At 34.9% G+C, this 22,106-nt stretch overlaps 1 protein-coding gene across 1 annotated transcript in view; it reads right to left on the bottom strand.

Moving 5' to 3' along the window:
- The window catches only part of anapc1 (anaphase promoting complex subunit 1), a 57,349-nt gene that overhangs the window by 8,819 nt on the left and 26,424 nt on the right, over nt 1-22,106 (bottom strand). The window contains exons 22-40 of the mRNA XM_043255668.1: nt 20,155-20,233; nt 19,475-19,511; nt 19,284-19,357; nt 18,627-18,805; nt 17,311-17,537; nt 15,414-15,532; nt 14,291-14,562; nt 11,417-11,651; nt 11,208-11,299; nt 10,259-10,393; nt 9,185-9,267; nt 8,331-8,409; nt 6,992-7,066; nt 6,092-6,162; nt 5,845-5,935; nt 5,713-5,766; nt 5,445-5,638; nt 1,942-2,028; nt 1,238-1,355 (exon numbers count right to left, since the gene is read on the bottom strand). Of these exons, the coding sequence (XP_043111603.1) occupies nt 1,238-1,355; nt 1,942-2,028; nt 5,445-5,638; nt 5,713-5,766; nt 5,845-5,935; nt 6,092-6,162; nt 6,992-7,066; nt 8,331-8,409; nt 9,185-9,267; nt 10,259-10,393; nt 11,208-11,299; nt 11,417-11,651; nt 14,291-14,562; nt 15,414-15,532; nt 17,311-17,537; nt 18,627-18,805; nt 19,284-19,357; nt 19,475-19,511; nt 20,155-20,233 (2,301 nt within the window). The remainder of the gene's footprint in view (nt 1-1,237; nt 1,356-1,941; nt 2,029-5,444; nt 5,639-5,712; nt 5,767-5,844; nt 5,936-6,091; nt 6,163-6,991; nt 7,067-8,330; nt 8,410-9,184; nt 9,268-10,258; nt 10,394-11,207; nt 11,300-11,416; nt 11,652-14,290; nt 14,563-15,413; nt 15,533-17,310; nt 17,538-18,626; nt 18,806-19,283; nt 19,358-19,474; nt 19,512-20,154; nt 20,234-22,106) is intronic.

Here is a 22,106-nt window from a genome sequence, read left to right as displayed (position 1 = left end):
TCTTTGTAATTGCTGTGAACAGCTGGTTTCCTTCCTTTTGGTTGGCGTCATTTAATTGAAAAGATGAGTCCTCGAAGCAGCAGGGGAAACGTGGTCAGACGTCACGGTCAACCTTCAACAGTCCTTCGCTGTGTTTATCACCCAAGAATCTCTTTGATGTGGCCTAATGGCCTCACACGCAACGGGACGGAGAGATGTTGGGATGTGAGGCTATGTGAGGCTATTACGCTCTTAAACAATAAATGGCATTCAAAGACATTTTAACAAGTGAAAAGGGGAAGAAAATGTGATTTGAGGCAAGAATTGAAAAAGGGGGTCATGAAGAGTTTCTGATTTGAAATCACTTTGCAGTGCACTATTGAGGAAGGTCGAAGGTCAAGTTTATCCTAAGAGCATCACTACTTATCCCAATTGTGAGTCTTCTTTTTAAAATATATTCGTACTTGCTAATATTGACACAACCTTGAACTTTTAACCATTATATCAGTGCATGTCACAACAAAGAACTACAGTCTAAATCATTTTCTATCACATACTTCATCTAGGTGACTTCATTAAAAAAAGGAAAGTAATTTCAGAGCAGGGCTACTGTTGTTAGCTAAAACTAAAACACTGAACTAAACATGAAATAAATTGATAAAATATTAGATGAAGTGTAAAGACAAAATAAAAAAATATAAAAAAAAAATTAGAAATATAAAAGCATCTAATATATATATACACACACACATATATATATATATATACACATACACACACACACATATATACACACACGCGTATATATGTGTGTGTGTATATATATATATATATATATATGTGTGTGTGTGTGTGTGTGTGTGTGTGTGTGTGTGTGTGTGTGTGTGTGTGTGTATATATATATATATATGTGTGTATATATGTATATATGTGTGTGTGTGTGTATATACATTTTTTCTTTCCCCATATTTATTTAAAACAAAAATAAAGTGTAAAGATTACATTAAAAACTTAAACCTAAATCCGATTAAAAAAAACAACAACATTTACCTTGACAACAAAATGAAAATAAAATGAGTTGAAGTATTACAATTATTATAAATAATGACACAAGAGCAAAAACTGAAGTTAACATGAGAAAAGACAATATAAAAATAAAATCAAATAACAAAAAAATTCTAAACTGAGTTGCATTGAAAGCAAGTAAGCTTATGTTTTGAAGGACCACATCAAGGCACGAGACACGTGCAGCACATACCTTGTAGGTGACATCTAGCAGAGCGTAGCAGGGTTTGAGAGTGTCCACATCTACAGGCACCAGCAGACGCGGTTCTGCTGCGAGCACAGCCAGGTGGCGCAACGCCTGGAGGTGATACCTGCAAAGAGGAACAAGAACATATGTTTAGAAACATTAAAAAAAATGATGATTTATACTCATACAACCTTAAACTCAATCTCATACACCAGCCTAAAAGAGCTAGAAAATCTAAAATATGTTTCAATTACTGTTAAGCGTGCACTCTCATCTCTATTTTTTTTTATAGTAGTTTGTTTAATGGACGAAAAACCACCTCTACAGAAAGTACTGTACCTTTATGCTTAAAACACAAAGGGCTAGATGCATTGTTTTGTCATTTCAAACTGAGAATAGTTTGAACACTGTGTTTGTGCTCTTTGGTTTGATATCTTATCTAATGCAACGTCATTCTCATGATCTGAAGTGTGACTCAAGAGTGTGAACACTTTTTGGGCCCAGTGTATAAGAGTTTGACACCATGTAGACACGAGCATTTAATACACACACATTCACGGTTCTGGGTAACAAGTCTCATTTACAGTAAAAACGAAAGTGGTTTTCCTCAGAAGTGAAGACAATACAGCCATATTTGCTGTGTGTGTGTGTGCGTGTGTGTGTGTGTGTGTGTGTGTGTGTGTGAGTGCGCGTTAGCAGCTGTTGTCTACCTGTTGTCTGTGCTGTGAGCAGGAAAATGAGGATAAAGTGCACAAAGAAGGGCGGCAATGGCCGAGTTGGAGGTGCTGAGCGTGTACCTGGAGGAAAAGCAAAAAGTGTATCATAAAAATTAAGCTTTTTCATATTACCATTTGAGTGAGCAAAATACAAATGAACAATGCATGTGAATTGATGTTTGAAATTAGCGCAAAATAAACAAAAGGACGCACATGCTGCATATTGTTCCCCGGAGGCAATATTTCAGAGCGCGTGTGACACACGCAATTGTGTAGCGAGGGGGAAATTGGTCATCCATTGTTCACCGGTACTATTTGTGCTCTTTCAAAAGGCCTCACTTAAAAATAATGGGCGAGTTGAAGAGTGCACTCGAACAGGTTCTGACAGGACGAGAGGCTCTTACTGTGCCTTTCACTGACCTGGTTGGAGGTCACCTTATTTCTCTTTAAAAACGCTCAAGAGCTTGTGTACCGGCCCATCACAACACCTGCCCAGGCCCGCCGCCAAGGGCCCCCAAACGACTCGACGTGCCCCCCTGTTTACATGATCAGGACTGAACTTAATAGTGAGAGCGAAAAAAAATTAATTTCACCGATAAAAAGAATAAAATAAACAGTCCTAAACTAAATATAGGCTATATATGCCTTAAATAATTATAAAAAAAATCTAATAAAAAATGTGACACTGAGCTTTATTTTATTTTTGTGACCACGTTGTTTAGCTTTTTTGTGAGTGTAGGCCTAAATAAAAGTGAATCCAAGCGATCGCAGCGAAGCATCTCGTGGGAAACATTTGTACTCATGCTGAATAGACTTATGATGCATTTCAGTTGCTTTAGTCTATAATGTGTGTTATATTTTATGATAGTAGTCCAAATAATATGTATAAAATTATACTATAGTTTTATAGCTGCTTATAGGCTCTACTTGTGTTTCTTTTGTTCTAAATATATATATATAAAAAATATTATCATATATATATATATATATATATATATATATATATAAATTTTAATTTGATTTTTTTATTAATAATATTTTATTTAGGCCTACTTTATTATTAAAAAAAATTTCACTATTAACTTGGGTAGCCTTAAATGTATAAAACATTGTATCACATACTTATAAATCGTTGTAATCCTATTTTAAAATACAAAAACAAAAAAACCTCTTTGCTCAGATGCACAGGCAATCTTAAAAGTGCTGTATGTTGTATTTTGACTGCATAAAAATACCATATTACGTTTGCAGATATTTTAGAAACATGCTTATATGTTTGTTTTTGTTTGTGAAACCCGCCCACTGTCAGTTTACCCAATCATGTTTCTGAACCCCGGGGTTGCCGGTTGGTGTAAAACAGAGAGTATTACTTCAGCCATGGAAGCTGGCAAAGAAAAAAGGGTCTAAGCGGAAATCTGGCAACCTGCTTGTGTGTCAAGTCTGAGTAGGAGGGGATGGCTAAAAAACAAACAAAAAACGTCTCTCAATATTTTGAATTTGAGATGCAATACCTAATTCAACCACTCTGTGTCAATCATACATACAGCACATTTAAATCAAATATTGGCAGTTACGCGTTTATCACATAGCCTAGTGTTTTTATAAAGCTCTCAGGAGATTCTTGTGTAATTACAAGTCTTGTCCTTAATGCATACAATATTTTTGACATTTCCTGTCCAATCTATTGGTTATTAGGCTACTTGTTGCAATTTAAAAAGCTCCATAGAACTAAACTAAAAAGCTGTTACCCCTCTAGTTCATCACAATCTCAAAGTTAAGTTATAATAAACAAATCTCTCTCGACACTGCGCAGTGAATCTCATATTAACAGTGTTATAAAGATTGATTTGCGAACATGTAGAGCAAAACTGGCAACTTGAGCTCCGATTCTAACATAAATAGCATAATATAAAATATAACACAAGTCAACAGATTATCGACAGACTATGTTTTTAAATATATGTCAATAATACAGAATTTTAAACGTAATTCTTTTCATGGATAAAGCTAAAAGAGGTAATCCATGTCAGCCACATGCTGAAACTAATATTGATTATTAAACCTTAAGATGAATATTTTAGCCAGTGCTGTTCAGGGTCAATGCATGAACTAAGTCAGATTGCTGTAGCACCTCAGTTCAAGCGATCAGCTCTTACAATTTACTACTAGTTATGGCACAAAAAAAGCATGAATGAACAACAGAAAGTATGTTGAAAGAAACAGAACAATGTCCTGAACTGTAATTGCTCAATCGGCGTTGCAATAGTGGAAAATAGTCAAGACAAATAACTCAGGAGAGGAACATTTTGGCAAATACATGCTCATTTCATATTCATTATATTTTTACTTGTAACTTTAACATATATTTGAAAAAGAAAGGCCAATTTTTCTACAGCTTAGTTTTTATTAGACAAATTAATTGGCTGCTAAATAAAAAAAATGGTCCAGAATTTATTCATTTCAAGAATTTGTCATAGATGTGCATCATTATTCCAGACCAATATGATTTTCTTTTCTCTAAATTTAAATTTAGTGCATGAAGAAGCATTGCTGTAAATTTGCCATCAAGGCTGAATCTCACACACTTTGTGCCCGAATGTAACTCTGAACACGCAGACGCGCGAATGATATGAGAATGAACGAATGATGACGGCATTCCTTTGTGGATGAACTTCCTTTAATGCATTATTTAGCAGAGGATGAAATGTGGGGTCAAAGGAGATAAAGAAGGCATTTCATAACAGAGGAAGTATTATGATAAAGGCTATTATCGCAGTTTTAAAGTCAGGGGACAAAAACACAATAATGCTTTATCTGTGGTTATAAATAGCATGAACTGTAGCTGGCTTGTTCTCACGCTTTGCTTGGCCACATACCAAAAACCTTTGTCCTGAGGAAGCATTGATGTCTGTGTGGGATGAGCTACAATCCTAAAACCTAAAAAAGTTGAAAGCATTATTACTTATTAAACCTATGGTTTAATTGTCCCACACCAATGTGTTTTTGGCCTGAAATGTACCATGTGAAGATATTTTCATATTTTATTCTACAGTACATTAGTAGTATGCAACTCGTGATTTTTTTAAGCTTTCGTGTGTCTCGAAAAAGGCAAACGTGGCAAAGTAGATGGGACTAAAAAGGTTGTTTGTAACTCACTCACTAATCGGCTTCAAAAGCCTCTTTGTTTACTTGTAAAAACATTAAAGAAACTTATATTTTTGCTTATGCAATAATCTAAAAGCCTATTGTCTTTTTCTCAAGGAATGCAAGGTGATGCTAACTTCCAGATAGACTACAAAAGTACATCATCACTGTAGCACTTTACACTAAGGGACATAGGGTTGTTTAATAAACTAAGAAAGGGCAGTAATAATGCTTATGCGTAGAAACGGCTACTAATTAAACGTAGCATAATGTCTATAAAGTGAACTGAGGTGCTCGGTAGTATGGGTAAAGATGGATTCTTTCATACATTTCCATTTCCAAACTCGACTAACCTCCCTCCACCGAGGAAGAGCAGGCCCAGAGCCATGTGATGGGACATGTGGAAGCCATAATTCATCTCTCCGAAGGTGCGTTTGTGGAGGAAGCGGCACAGCTGCAACACTTTCAAGTTCCCCGAACCAGCCATCACCATTGAAACCGCGAGGAGGACCATGCTTAAACACGTCTGCAGGTTATACTGTCCTGTCTGGAGGAGACCGGACGTTGTGTGAATAAATATTTGTGATTCGATGTTCGCCTTCGATGCAAACAAATGCTCACCACTGTAGCCGTGGAGGTCGTCAGACACTGCATGAAGTTTCTGGCAAATTTGTACTGACGGAGAAAGAAAAATACTAAGAATAATGCGTAAAGATCTCAAATCAGCAAGCGTGGAAGTAAACGTCGACTTACTAAGCAGTCAAAAGCATCTGAATTCGCAGACCCAGCAAACCGGAATCCCACGGCCAGGCAGCCTCCAGCAATTATATAGTCATGAGCTTGACTGTGGAAACAATGACAAACGTCTGCCTTATTTCACTCATGCAGTCATCAAAGGAACAAAAACTCATTGGAAAATCAAAATAGAAAACACCTCCAAAAGCGAGAAACAATCCGTGGGCATGAGGATCTCCCATAAATCACACGATCAAAAACTCACACTAAGGTCTCCATGTTGAGGTCCTCAGAGATGGACGTCTGCTCCTGGTTTCCGATGTTTTCTTGGATGATCTGAAAACGCAAAGCTTTTGAGTCTGACACGGCGTCTACATGACGTGGCACGTCGTCTCTGTTCACTAGCGACGTGCAAAATTAAGAGTAAACTCAATGCAAGAAACAAAGTCCCTTTCAATGAAACTGTTTCCTTGGCCATATTTGCAACACTTACAGCTTTTTTTAGACATACAAAACTAACACTTTGAATGAGGAAATATTAAAATTAAAAACAGAAATATTACACATAGCATAGTTACTTCTAATCATAGTTATAAGAGTGCACGGTCTTTTAAATCTATCATTTATATACATATTTAAATATAATTTGTCTAGAAGTCAGTAAAATGGAAGACGTTTGGTAAATTGTATCTATTTATGGCTATTGCAAATGATGGAAGGAATTTTCCATTGACCTCCATTCATAGAATGTTCAGCGCTAAAAACATTCCAAACAATATCAGTAATAACGTGATGGATATTTGAATACTGAATTGTGATTGATCTCTTCATTTAGCATTTTCCTAAATTCTTTTCTTAATTTTCTAAAGCAAATCTGCAACAACTACAGCATGACGAAACGACTTCATAGTTAAGACACACTTCTCAATGACCTTCCTCTCTTGCTCAATGACCTGCCCCCGCCACCTCTACGGACGAAGTGACCAAACAGCTCTGCGCTTCGCAACACAAGCGTTGCTAAATATTTGACCAACCTATGAACTTACAGGGGAATAGGAAGCGAAAACGCGACCTGAGGCAAAAATCTGCTTCCTCTTGAGAAACTAGTTGAAAACAGGATGCAATATTGGATGAGCCCCTGCAGTGTGTTAGACCTCTAACGTACCTGAGGCACATTACTGGTCACCCAATCGGCATTGGGAAAGATCTCGTCCCACATGATAAGACATCTGGCCAGCGTCTGTAGAGAGAACAAAGGTACTAATCACAAAGCGATTGCTATGAATAAACATTTTACGCTGAATTGTAAAATAGGAAATATTTGTACACCTGCAGGCATGCATGATCATTGGTTAAGTCCTTGTGTGACACAGGCTCTGTCCCAAAAACCTCGTGAGCTGGCTTGCCTAGTGAAAGCCGTTCACATCATATGCATTTTTATTTCGAAACTTGAGATGCAGAAAGCTGACTTTTTAAAATTGTTTTGTTAATTTTAACTTTAACTTTCAAAAATACAGCACTCCTGCACTAGATGCTACAAAGACGAGATGGAAGCACAATGCGTCCGTCTAGAGCGGTGGTCAACCAATAAACTGACATGGCCATTATTTGGCATTTTTTTAGTCAAGATTTCTTGTTTCACAGATAAGTGGGCTTATTTTGACTCTAAAGCATAAATCTGTTCATTGTGAACATGTGTCATGTGCAAATTAATATTTTGAGCAAAATCCTTTTTAAATTGTTGATTATTTTATGAAATATTAAGTTAAAACAAATGCAGAGTTGCAGAAATTGCTATACATCCTAATTTTCTACTTCATATCGATTTCCTATTTAGGATTAAACGTGCAAAAATCCATACAGGTCTACACTCAAATTTGTTTTACTACATAAGGCCAAAATTAAATTTTCAACTATATTTCTTAATTTACATTTAAAAAAAAAAACATTTATATAATCTACATTTCAATGCAAAAATAAAACAAGCAGCATTTATTGTTGTAGTATTGTGTTGTTCAGCCCATGGCAGGAATTTTAAATGGTGTTTAAATTACGTAACATACAGAATACAGAACTATTCATATTAATACTTTTTAGAAAATAATTAATTACATTTGTAAACAACTTTGTTTTTCCACATTGCAAAATAAGGTGCATATGCAGTACTCTGCACTCTGTATTTGGTCACAAATATATACAACATTTGTAAACGTACAGCACTTTTTGCAATACTCTTAACACGCGGACTATGAAGACAGCACATTTTCATAGTCACAAGAATCTGAGAAGGAAATGACCTTCCTGTTAGTTTCCAGCACAACAGGCTAAAATGACCCCATAAAAGCCATCGTAAAACATGAGAGCACTCTGTAAAAAAAAAAAAAAAAAAAAAAAAAAAAAAAAGTGTGACTGAACCCAATGTGAGGTGTTAATGTGTAAATCACTCCGAGCCCAGAGGCCCAAATGAACTTCTGGTGGCTGCTGGCCTTGTAACGCTCTCTCACCCTCAGCAGCAAAAACTCGGGCTTGATGAAGTCCAGCAGGAACATGGTGTCCGGGGCTTTCAGCCAATCAGCTATAGACCTGGAGGGGACCAGAGAGACAGGTGTGAATGTGAGAGAGCGGACGGAAACGAAAGAGGCCTCGTACTGAACAGGAGAGAAGAAGATGAGGAAGATGTCAGCCTTTTTACCAAAAAAAGATATTTTCATGATTCACGATGAATAATAGATTTTACTTTAAGGGTCAATTTGAGCGTGATTATCGGGGGAAATAATTACTGCACACCGACTATATCAAATTTGTAAGTTGACTTTCCGGATAACGTAACGCTGACTCTTTCAAAACATCGTTTGAGAAGCCGGTCAATTTCTACATCAACCAAAGTTGCGTTTTTGAGGCAAACGGCTTGCTCAACAATTAAAGACAAAAGAGAGCGGAAGGGGCAGTAAGGCCATAAAAAATGCATAAAATTAGCACTAGCATTTGCTGCTGATAGAGTAGCCTTGTAAAGTAAAATTAAAACTTTTAAAAATCATTTTCAGCAATAAAATAAATCTAAATATAATTAAAGATTACTGTAGTACTGCAACGAACCGAAATTAAATAGAATTAACATTAAAGCTATACAGGAACATGATAAAAGCAAATACAATTTGTAAAATGAAAAATGAAAAGTATAAAAATAAATCCTAATTCATAATATTAATAAATAATACTATAATAGTATATAGATAACTCTAAATTACAAGGCTAGTGGCACAGAGATGACGCACTTCACTTTGATGCTTAATGTGTTTTTTTGGTTTTTACATTTAGAAATGAAGCTTAAGTAAGTGAATGAAGAAACCAAACTCACCTATTATTTGTTTTTAGGTAAATCATGGCGAGGGCAAGTGTTGCACCAGGACAGGTCACGTCCACATTGATAGTGTCACCCTCCTAATGAAAACAGACGCATTACATTTTTTTTTTTACCTTTTCAGAGAATGCAGTGTACGTTCAGTGTGCTACCATATTGATTTATTAAAATAGAAAATTCTGTAGATAGCATTTCAAATATTATGCATACTGTGTAATGCATATGCATTCAATTTAAAGCTGCGACTTAGATCAGTTATGCTGTAGAAATGTGTTAAAATCATACTCTATTAATTTTATTTAAATTCAAATTACTATTAAGCATTCGTTTACTGATACAATTCAAATGAATTAATTTAAGTGCACGTATCTATATATATGTTGGTCAAACACGTAAAAAAAAAAAAAAAAAAAAAAGGAGTTTAAAAAATGTAAAGGTTTTCTGCTTAAATTAATTGCAATTTTGTTTTTGTTTTTCTGAGCTAAAAATATATTATCACACATTTTTAACTAAAATGTCCTACAGTGTAACAATCTTTTCAGACATATTTACAACAAAAATCAGACATTAGCTGTACATTTACAGTTTTTAATATTTGCCGCTATCCTAGGTTCCCATTTGTCAGTAAGTTTTTTTTACTCATTTAAAACAAATCTAATTTAACATGCGCCCTTATTATCAATCAAGTCATTCATTTATTTCAATTAACAAATAAATAGTGTTACAGTGAATGACAATGCAACATTTTTTGGACATTTCATTCCCCAAAAAAGTATTTAATACCTTAAAAGTAAGCACTTTGCTTATATTTAATGTGCTTTTATTTGGTGAATTTCTTTTGATGTGGACATCTTTGACCCATGTATAGATAGACCTGGGACATTTCACAATTCACCGTACATTTATCAATAGGTGTGCAACATATTAGCGCTGGGTTCCGAACAACCCTTACTTTCTCACAATAATTTAAACTGTCAAACACGACCGCACGAGAGGTGTGGCATTATCCTCAGCACAAAAAAAAATCTCTATATGAATGCATGCTCTTTGATGGTTATGCAATGACTCCACCTTGATCTGATAGCTGGGAGACTTGTGTTTCTCTCTGTTGATGCCGGCATGCGTGCGCCGATGACCTCCCACCATATACTGATAGAGCTGCTCGGGCACGTTCAGGTCGGTCATCCCGATCAGGTTACTGCCGTGCTGCGGAGAAGCAGAGAGCAAACAGCTGGGTCAGCGTGGGAAGAATTCTGCTTCCTATCTCTCACAGATGCACATAATGCATGCTTTTCATAATAAACACCGCTACTGCAAAATACAAATAAATTAAAATGAGTGCGGATAATGCAGACATTTCAAATATTACTCATATAATCAGATGTTTTGATGATTTGAATACATTATAATGCATTTAATTTGTACTGTGTATATTTAATATAACATTAAATATAACACATACAATATATATTTTGAAAATAATTACGTTCATTCATTTATATATTTATATTCTTATATTTTATGTTATACATATAAAAAAATTTAATTAATTTTTTCTTATATATATATATATATATATATATATATATATATATATATATATATATATATATATATATATATACACACATGCACATTTTTGTATTTATTTATACATGATAAATATACACAGCATACATGCATATATTATGTTAAAAACTTTTACTTTGGATGCGATTTATCCCGATTAATTTGTTTGACAGCACTAATTTAAATGTATTATATATTTTGATTTTTCCCATGAAATAAATATAAATGTAACATTCACATTATTATACTGATTATACTAAAAATTCTACTTCAGACAGACATTTTTGAGAATTACAAACGGCACAGGACTAAAGACAACAATGACAGCATTTTAGTTCTGTTGAAAAAGTGGATAATTTGGGGATTTTTTTTTGGCCACTGTGCTTCTCCAAGCGGGTTGCTGATGTTGCAGACTATGCAAGGAAAAGGATAAGACTCTGGGAACACTCACCCCCAGGCAGACCATGCCAAGTGCCAGTCCTGCTGCGAGGGAGTAGGACTCTCTATCTGTACAGTATTCCATCTCAGGACCAGGTGGACGTCCTGAGGAACGGCACACAGAGGTTACAGACTCAGAGATCACACCAAACTCAACAATTCGATCATGAATGAGCACAACTGAGAACAGCCCTCTCGGTTGATGTTATCATACAGACTAACCGATCTCTGCTAGTAACACCTCAGCGTTGTGCCGGTGGCCAGTGCCCTGGTAAACAAGGCCGATGCCAACCACAGCAGCCACTTGCACGCTGTGAGGTACGTCCAGCTCTGTGGAGGTGGGCGGCAGCAGGGCAGGAATGTGGATGCTTAGAAGACGGGTGATGGACATGTCCATGGTGCCTAGTTTGGCAGCAGAAACACCCAGCAGCAGCCCGATACTCGTCATCTCGTGACCCTGATTCAGAAAAGACAGAAAAAAAATGATATATAAATAAATAAAAATGTATATAAATAAAAATATATTTAAAAAAAATTTATTTATATATATATATAAATATATATATATATATAAATATATATATATATATATATATATATATATATATATAAATATATATATATATATATATATATATATATATATATATAAATATATATATATATATATATATAATATATATATATATATATATATATATATATATATATATATATATATATATATATATATATATATATATATATATATATATATATATATATATATATATATATATATATATATATATATATATATATATATATATATATATATATATATATATATATATATATATATATATATATATATATATATATATAAAAATATATATATATATATAATAATATATATATATAAAAAAATATATATATATATATATAAAAAATATATATATATTATAAAACAAATATATTATTATTATTATTATTAATATAATAATATTATATTATTATTATTATATATCTACATTATATATTATCCTACAGTGTTGTCTCAAATATCACAAGTTATATTAGCAACATGTGCTTTTTGCATAAAGATTTATGTGGCGCATGTGTTGCTGACTATATAGAGCACTAAAAATCAGTCACTTTTTTACATTACATTCGGAGGCTGTAACAGCTCGCTATGTATCCAGATAGGTTTTATTGTAGTGTCCATGTCTTATAATTTGATGAAACATTCAAACAAGGACCTGTCCACATCTGAGCACAGAACGGATTTAGAATGAACTGTGCAACCTTGGCGCTCAATTAACACTTTATCCATTCACTAAACTCACTCATTCATTCATTTCTACATGTGCATGAATAAAACAGGATGTTTTTCTACCAGATTCTTGTAAAATCGGCAGGAGTACTATCTGAGACTAGAAAGCCGGCCGCAGATCTCAGTGTGAGAGCGGGCAGTGTTAGCACCAAACTAGCTAAAGGCTCGATATAGCTTATAGATCAGAGATATGCTTAGAGACCACAGAAAGTATCAACAAAGCCTGGCCTGACTGGAAATGAGAGAGCAGCACACGTTACTGGCCTGTGAACTGTCAGAATGAAACTCAGCTCTACGTTTGCCTTTCATCTGAGAAAAACAACAGGATGAGAGCAAAAACCCCAGAAAACATGCAAACCTGACTGCTCCGATGCTAAAAATGGCGAGATAAGTGATATATGAGGAGGAGGAGGAGGAGGAAGAGAGGTCTGGCTTTCAGGAAGAGCCTCTATGAACTGTAGGTCCGTTAGGAGGAAGAAATAACTTCAACGCACGTCAACACTGAGCGTCCAATTCTAACAGAGCGAAACGTAACTCTCTCAATTCTATTAAAAGCCATTATGCTAAATTAGTCTGGTTTTGCTCCTCTGAGAAAAAAAACCCACTAGAATTAGCATCGCCCCCAAACTCCCGATTCCCACCTAGATCTCCATTATAGATAAGCGCAGGTGACTCACGCAATCTAAAATGAATCATCTTTTTATCTACACATGAATGTTTGGATTGGTCGCATGCTGCTGTATGGGATCGGTTTTCTGGGCCATCTATAGTAAACATCTGCCTGACGTCTAACAGGTAGTCACACTCGATTTTGATTCTCACATGCAGTCATACGCATTCAAATTCAGTGTTTATTACAAAAAACAGGACCATATTACCTTCATATCTTAAGTCTAAATTAATACAATATGAAAAATAAATTACGAGACACTTAGTATTTGTGAAAAGATGGCAGCCTTAGTAGTATGTTTTAACGCCAATATATTAATGCATATAAAAACTTACATTTAATTTAATATATTATATAATAATATATTTTAATATGATATATTATTAATTTAATATAATGTATTTAATATACATTTACTTATAATACTTATAATATATTTGCATGTGCTGTACATACAAAAACAAACTATTAAACAGTGCTGTCAAATGATTATTTGCAATTAATTGCATGCAAAATAAAAGTTTTTGTTTACATAAATGTGTGTGTGTGTGTGTTGTGTATATTTATTATGTATATACAAACACACACATACAAGTATATATATATACACATAATAAATATACACAATATACACACATATGTAAACAAAACCTTTTTGGAGGCGATTAATCGTTGGACAACACTACTATTAAACTATAAACTAAAACTAAAACTATTAAAAAGATACGTATGTGTCAAAACTGAAATGAAAATATCAGTGAAAATTTTTAAAATGATTCCTTGGCAACTGTATGCAAGCACTAAATGAACAAAAAACGAAAACTGAAATAAAAACTATGATTATTAATTTATATTAAAATTACCTTAATCATGGAAATCTAAAAAAGCTCATTCAAAATATTAATAGAAGTATTAACACATAATTATTCTATAATACTATATTTTTTTATAATATAACGGACCATAGATAGTGACATCATATCTTGTTGCCCTCATTGACTCCAGGGTCACTTTCTAGACCTAAAAGTCAATATTGTCAATATTGATCAAAACCTCAATATAAGTTCCTAATCACTACATTCACCTAAACCTCCTATCTGAGGCTGTAACTGACCTTGGTGAGGTAGTCATGGATGTTTAGCGTTGCTAGTTTAGTGAGGTGGCCGTTCAGGCCCAGTGCCATGAGGAAACCGGCGTATTCGTTGGCCAGGTCAGCACTTTTGGGTTTGTTGTACGCGATCCAGGCAGATTCCACCTGAGAAGCAGGGGCGATCTTAAGACCAGCCGCCACGCCGTTGTGAAAGCTGGGCCAGCTGGTCATGTTGGGCGGCACGTCGATGTTACCGCTGTTCAGGTCCACCATAGTGTTCCTGGGAGGAGCGCGGCCTGGTGGACAAGACAGAAAACAAGGGACATTATTCACACCGCCTTGTTGGCTGGGTCCAGGAAAAAAAAAAAAACACTCATAGCATTGCAATGCATGGGTATTGTAGATTTTTGTATTGGAATAGCATATAAAATGTCCATCCATTTGGATCAGTTTTTAATTAAATATGAATGTGATGCAAATTTGTCAGTCATACATTAATTAAACGGTTCTGCAATAGTACTAAACAATTGTGTTTTAAAAACACAATAACCATGTTTAACCACATTGAATTTAGATCAACCATTTGGATAAATGCATTTTAATTTATTTTTAAGAAATCCCAAATCAAAAATCTAGTGCAGACAGTAAATATGCACGTATGCATGTATACATTTAAGAAAGTTTTTTTATATATTAAATATAAATGATACTAATACATGTCAATACTTTCTAAATATACAGTAAGCTGTATGTGTGTGTCATTATATATACATAATATATACACCCACATATATTATGTACACAAATACTTTTATTTTGGATGTAATTAATTGTGATTAATCATTGCCTAGCAGTAGTTAAAATGATCATTTTATACGCAATTCGAATGCAATACATATGAGCAATGGTGATGCTTGCCTAAAAATACAGCAAAGACCACTAAGGGTCCTGGACAAATGTTTTCTGTTCAACTGATGTGAAAATGTTAAAGACAGAGTGAAAGATATAATGCTGTGGAGGGAATGGTGGGAGGTTTACAGCGACTGCTAAACAAAATTCAAAAGGGCTCTTAAAAACTGCTTTGCCAGCCCTGTAAAACCATTCATTAGGACACTTCAAAAGCATGGGTGGTGGTTTATGGGAGTACCAGTCAAGTTGAGTTTGGGCACAGGGAGTGGTTCGGTTGGCACAGGATGGTATGAGAAAAGAGTGAAGAGTCCTCGTCCCACCGGAAGAGCCATGGTGCGCTGGCACAACTGCAGCAGCCTGCAACAAAACCAAAAAGAGCGAGGCTGGATTTAAGTCTAGAGAATAGCACCGATTTAATAATCTAACATAAAGAACCTTTTTCCACAATACACTCTTAAAAATAATGTTTTTTTATTGGCAATAATGGGAGTCTTTGTAGGAAATCCATGGAATCATTTCATTGCACCTCATAGTGACAAACAAAGTCATTTACATGATCTTCACGATCAAAAAACTGTTCTTTTATGCATTGTTCAATGAGGGAACTAGGGAACTTTTTCCTATGGCATCACTGGAAAAAAAAATTGTGCAACAGAAAGGTTCTTTGGATGTTTAAAATGGAACCATAGATGGCAATAAATAAGAGTAAAATAACTATATATAGATATAGAAGAAATGTCTAACATAAAGGACCTTTCTCCACCTTTTGTGGAATAGAAAGGTTCTTTGAATGTTAAAGGTTCTTAATGAAACCATAGACGCCAATAAGAACCTTTTTCGTGAACAGTTCTTAAAAAAAAAAAAAAAAATATACATACAATTTTTGCAATCAATTTTTTTTTTAAATTAACTATAAAATAACCTTTTGTGGAATAGAAAGGTTCTTTGAATGTTAAAGGTTGAATGTCACTTTCAAAAAGTAATTTGTATTGTATTTACAGTACTTTACTAATCACTCTGAAAAGTCATTTAGTTACTCGATAAGTCAAGTAATTATTCAAATAGCTATGTAAATTATTCGGATGTCAATTCCAGCATTTAGTTTTTTCTTTTATTTTCTACAGGAAAGACAGCAACTCCCTTTAGTTTCATATGGATTACATAATTAGATGATATTTATTTTCAATTTGAATTAGTTCATAAATGTGTTCATTTATATGTTTTTCCGATTTAAATTTATTTAGGTAAAAGTAGACGCTAAGCTTTCTGATACGGGAAAGGCTATACCTCGTTTTTATATGGATTGCATAATCAAATAATAGTTTGCAGTTTGAATTTCAACATTTAAAAGTAGACACTAAGCTTTCGTATACGAGAAAGACTGGATATGGATATATGGATTACATAACCAGTGAATATTAGTTTTTCGATTTTAATTCATACATTTAAGTAGACAGTTCATGCTTTATATAGATATATTTCTGGCTTGGACTGATTTTAGTCTTAGCAGTAAGGAAATGAAATGTAACCCGTCGGAGCACAGAGGGTTAAGACGCTGCATTCAATTTTATCTTTTGACTGTTAATTTAGATTCAATATTAATTTTTAGATCTAATTAAATTATTTACAGTATGCAACGCAAGTACTTTATAAGTAACTGCAATTAAATTTCCAAAAATGTAAGTAAGCTTTGCTTTTTAAGTGTAATTTTAGTAATTAAAAGCTTTTAATTTAGTAATTTAACTACAGTGATGCATTAAACCCAACACTGGAGGCCAATAAAGGGCTTTTATTTTTAACAGTAATAGTCATAGAAGGACTGTCTTTGGTTTCCCATTTGGTCAACAGTATTTAAAAAGAACCATTTCTTCCTAATCGGTGTAGAAGTGGAACCTTTTGCGAAATGAAAAGATTTAGTAAATGTTAAATGAACCATAGATGCCAATAAACAATCTTTATTTTTAAGAAAAAAAATGATAGAAGAACTGCCACTGGTTTCCAAATGAACCTTTCTTTAAAAAGGAACCATTTTTTCTGATCTAAAAAACTTTTTTCGCTGTAAAGGAACTTTTTGTGGAGGCGTTCTTCACAGATGCCGACGAAGAACATTTTGTTTTAATACACAGTACGCTCACTTGTTCTCTTTCTCCTCTATGTACTCATGGTCGCTGACTTCAGGCAGGTGGGGCACATTGACCCGGACGGGTCTGGAGCTCTGGAGGAGACGGCGGACCTCCTGCACCCTCAGATCCTGACTCCAGATCAGCCCCGTCACCTCCGGGTGCAGGTCGGTCATACCGTCCTCCTCCTCGTCGGCTTCACTGGTGACCGGTGGCTCGAGCATAACGTTCAGACCCACAGTCTACAGAAAACACAAACGCACCGAATGAAGAATGAAATCATATTGTCCTTCAGTGTGGTCAATTCGCTTCAATTATAACTACTTTATAATGCAGCATTGACGTCAGAATTACAGTAATTACACTAGAAAATACCATATATACAAGTGTTTAGCTCTATTCAGACAATAGTTGTTTTAAGCAAAGCCACCATCCAGGAGACAATAATTCAACGTTGTTTTTAGAAAGGCAAAAATAGCTTCATAAAGTTGTTGAGCCCTGCTTAGTGACCCGGGTTTCTGTTTGACACTTTGAATGACAACAAATACGCAAGCGTGAACACAAATAAGTAACATTTTTAATCAGAAGCACAATCAAAACGAAAGCAACAGTTAAGAATAGTCAGGCACCTTTTGTAAAATGTTTTTGTCTTCAATTATTTATTCTTTTACTATTGTTTAAATACAGTATACTTTTATCCGTTTAAAAAAGGTGCTGCTATTGTTTGTTAAAACTATGTTGAGGATTATTAAAAATACGTTTCGGAAACTGAAATAAAAGATGAAAGTTCAGGCTGAAGTGATAAAATAAAAACGAATACAAAATAAAGCGATATAAAAATGTGTTTTTAAAAAAAAACACTAAATCTAATGAATATTACAAAAGCACAAAAATGCTCTCAAAAATTATTAATGGCATCCAAAAGTTTTTGTTTGCATAACATATTCTATAGTCTATATTCATTGTATAGAAATACACACATATACGGTATATTTAAAAAAAAAAAATCTGCATGTACAGACGTTTATATTATTTATAAGTAAATACGTTTGATATATAAAAATAACGTTTCTCTGTAACACATATGTTTGTACGCGTGTGTATACTTATACATACATTATGTAAACAAACACCTCTATTTTGGATTAAACCATGATTAATTGACAGCATCTCTAAAATTAAAGCGCAAACTAAAAAATATATAAAATATATAAGTTAATTCCAAATATGAATACTAGTATTGATTAATACTAATATATGAACACTTTCATGATAATAAACCAATGATATTAACATCAAATGGCGCAAGATCTAGATGTTAGCTCTCTCACCGATTTACGATTGGCTAGGGTGACTTTGTGAGCTTGTCTGGTCAGGTCCTGTCGTCCAATCAGAGCGCAGACGTCCTCCGACCAATCAGAGCAGGGTTGCTCTCTGCACTGGTAGATGGCATCTCTGATTGGCAGAGCCACACCAAACGGAACCGACTCCAGATCCTTCAGCGTAAATCCTGAGGTAAAAAAAAAGCATGTAAAACAGTCTGTAGTCACATATCCCGCGACACGATATAAGATCTTGCAAATCTAATTTAACGTAAACTGAGGTAAACCAATCTTAGCAGGGGGATTTTAACCAGACGTGTACAATCAAAGCTAAACGTAACAGAAATGTAGGAGCTATATTAGAATTGTGAGTCCGGTGTACAGTCTGAAATATATTTCACTTGAATGCAAATTACATTTTTTGCTCACAGGTACAAATGGAAGCTCTTTTAGCAACACAATCAAGAGTCACACTTTGTATTACAATGTACTTCTTGCATATCTTTTTGTACTTCATATTGTGTTGCAAAACACTTTTCTACTATTGAGGTGGGACACGGGTAAGGTTAGGTGGTGTGGGTAGGTTTAAGGGATGTGTGTGACTAATATTTTGGCCAATCATTCATATTTGCACGTGTGCACTCGTGTTGGTTGTGTCGCCCTGACCTGCGGAGGTCAACCACACCACCAGCTTCTCAGCCAGGCATCCAGATGAAGGTGCGGGCTTCACGCTGCTCTGCCTGTAAAACACACCCCACAATCAAACACACTGGAGAAACTAAATCAGCTGACTAGAATTTATGAGCCGAGAAAAACAAACATAAGGCCACATGACAATAATCATAAACCATGGGTACCTTCTCAGAAAAGGATCGCTCGTGTTTTTCTTTTGTCCTGGGAAAACACGAAGCAATTAAAAGCAATGAGGATACACTTATCTTTTTATTTCCCCTGGTTTTTGCGTTATTAAATGTGCTTGACATGCTAGAGTATGAAAACAGTTAAGAAATGAACTAAAATTCAGAGAACCGAACTCACAACTGCTAGATATAAAGTCAGAATTGAATGTAAAATCAGTCGCAAATTATATAAAGATATAAATATCAGAATAGTGAGATAAAAAGTAACAATTCTGAAAACACATCAGTTTTTTCCCCTCAAAACTGGACTATGTAACTCACAATTGAGAGGTCAGTCAGAATTGCAACTTATATATATATATATATATATATATATATATATATATATATATATATATATATATATATATATATATATACCTATATATATATATATATATATGACCTTTTTTATTAGTCAGTGCCGAAAACGGCCTTCTATGCAGCACTGATCTACATATGTGCATCTAAAAAACAAAGTGTAATAAATAATTTTTTTTTTAATTGCCATGTGTAATGTGTAAATGAATTTATGCTCCTATTTATTAGTGTGCATGCTTGACAGGAAGTCTAGTGTCAGGCCTGAGGGCAGTAAAGAGCCTCTCATTAGCCTCTAATCTCTCACACATGCAGCCCACCTGCTGACAGCCTGGAGAGGTACTTCAGTGTGTTTGTGGAGATCGCATCCTCGTCTCCGACCACGTACAGGGCATAACTCTGAGAGGCAGACAGAGGAAGAGGACAGGGAGCAAAGAGAAACGGTATTAGCGGTGGGACAGCACCTGTGTGGTTTTGGTTTGCTGCTGTCATGACAGTGTTGAGGGAAGAATGAACATGTTTCATCATGACGCGACGCAGGAGCGCAGTCATCAACCACACGCATGACAGCATGCATAACAACCGCAGAGCACAGGTAATGCGGCTCATTCAGAACGTCGACAAATAAAAAAAAAAAAAAAGACAAAAGCACAACAAAATTCACTAAGCTGCATTTCAGAAAAATAAACGGGAAGGCAGTATGGAGTTGTTATTATTATTGTATTGGCTTAAAATCTGTTCCAGTGTTTCCGTTGTTAACTAAAACTTTTAAAACTGATTTTTATTAAGTGAAATAAAGCTCAAATTAAATACGCTTTGCATTACAGGGATAAATTATTTTACAACATACTAAAAAAACAGATATTTAAAATGTTTATATTTGAAAACTACCGTTTTTCTGTATAAATAAAAGCGGCTTTTATTGAAAAAATAGGAGACTTCCTTCAAAAACATGAAATCTTACCACCTCCCAAAAAAATAACAAAAAAATTAAAAACAAATATTTTAAATGTTTCCCTGTTAACTAGATGAAACAAGTTTAGAACTAAAATATATCTGAAATAAAAATAAATCTAATTATCAAATACATATGCCTTGACAACTAAGTTATAGCTTTCAGTTATAATAATATTCTAATTATAGATGTACTAACATTATCTGAAACCTCTGAAATGATGTATAAATAAAACAAAAAAGTAATAAAATTTAAATGTAAAAATAAAGCTAATACAAAATGTTAACAAAGATACAGCAGCAAAGGTAACGCTAAAAAGCACGTCTCGCGTCTGTTCACTGACCAAGTTAATCTCGCAGATAACTAGTTTTACTTACTACCAGTGGCTTAAGCAAAACTCTGAAATCGCTAATAACCTGAAAAACGTTGGCAAATCCAAACGCTAGCACTTTCTCACAAACTGCGCTTGTATAAATCAACCTGGTACTTAAATACGTCTGAACAGACCATTTCATCCGTGTCCAAACCAGTTAAAAAAAATCTTAGAAAATGAATCTCCTCAACCTCGCTCTGCAAAAAAAAAAAAAAGCATAACGCTATATACTGGACGAGGCACAATAATGCTGATGCTTTCCTTAGCAATTAGCACTAAATATAACAGGGAAAAAGAAAGGGGCTGGAAACGAGAAGAGAGAGAGAGAGAGAGAGAGAGAGAGAGAGGCAGCTGGAGTGTAAGTACAGAGGGATAAAATGGATGCTCTAATGTTCTGGACTCTAATCTAAGGGACGGGAACGGTGGGGTAAACACGGCCCGTAATTGCGTAACGGTTTGTCAGCACCTCGGTGGGGTTGTGCGTCACTTCGCTTTGCCTGATGGAAGGAAGTACAAAACAAAACACACACACACCGTGACACCCGTGACCTCTCCTATCGCCCTCTCGAGTGATTCAGACCAGCACTTCCACGCACTAATTAAGGTGGGGCATCTGTGCCGCTCGCGAACGCGCTCGCAGGACGGGGAGGACGCCCCGGGGACGACTCGGTGCTTGCAAAATGTCATTATGATTAGCTCGCAGCACTTTGCCGTCTAACCGCTTGACATTTCCGTGGAACATGCGTGCGAGTTAAGGGCAGGACACCCGGTTCCTCCGCTCGCTGTCAGCGCCCCCTGTTGGGCACCGTCCAACGTCCGTTCGGGCATTTAAGGGCGGGTTGAACTGTTTTAAAGAAATTCATGTTACTCATGTCAGTTGCGGATAATAGCGAAAGCAAATACATTTGTAACGTCACGAAAGAATTATATTCAATACGTGAAAT

The sequence above is a fragment of the Puntigrus tetrazona genome, chromosome 13, assembly GCF_018831695.1.
Source record: "Puntigrus tetrazona isolate hp1 chromosome 13, ASM1883169v1, whole genome shotgun sequence".
Lineage (NCBI taxonomy): Eukaryota > Metazoa > Chordata > Actinopteri > Cypriniformes > Cyprinidae > Puntigrus > Puntigrus tetrazona.
This window is presented reverse-complemented; position numbering and strand designations above follow the sequence as displayed.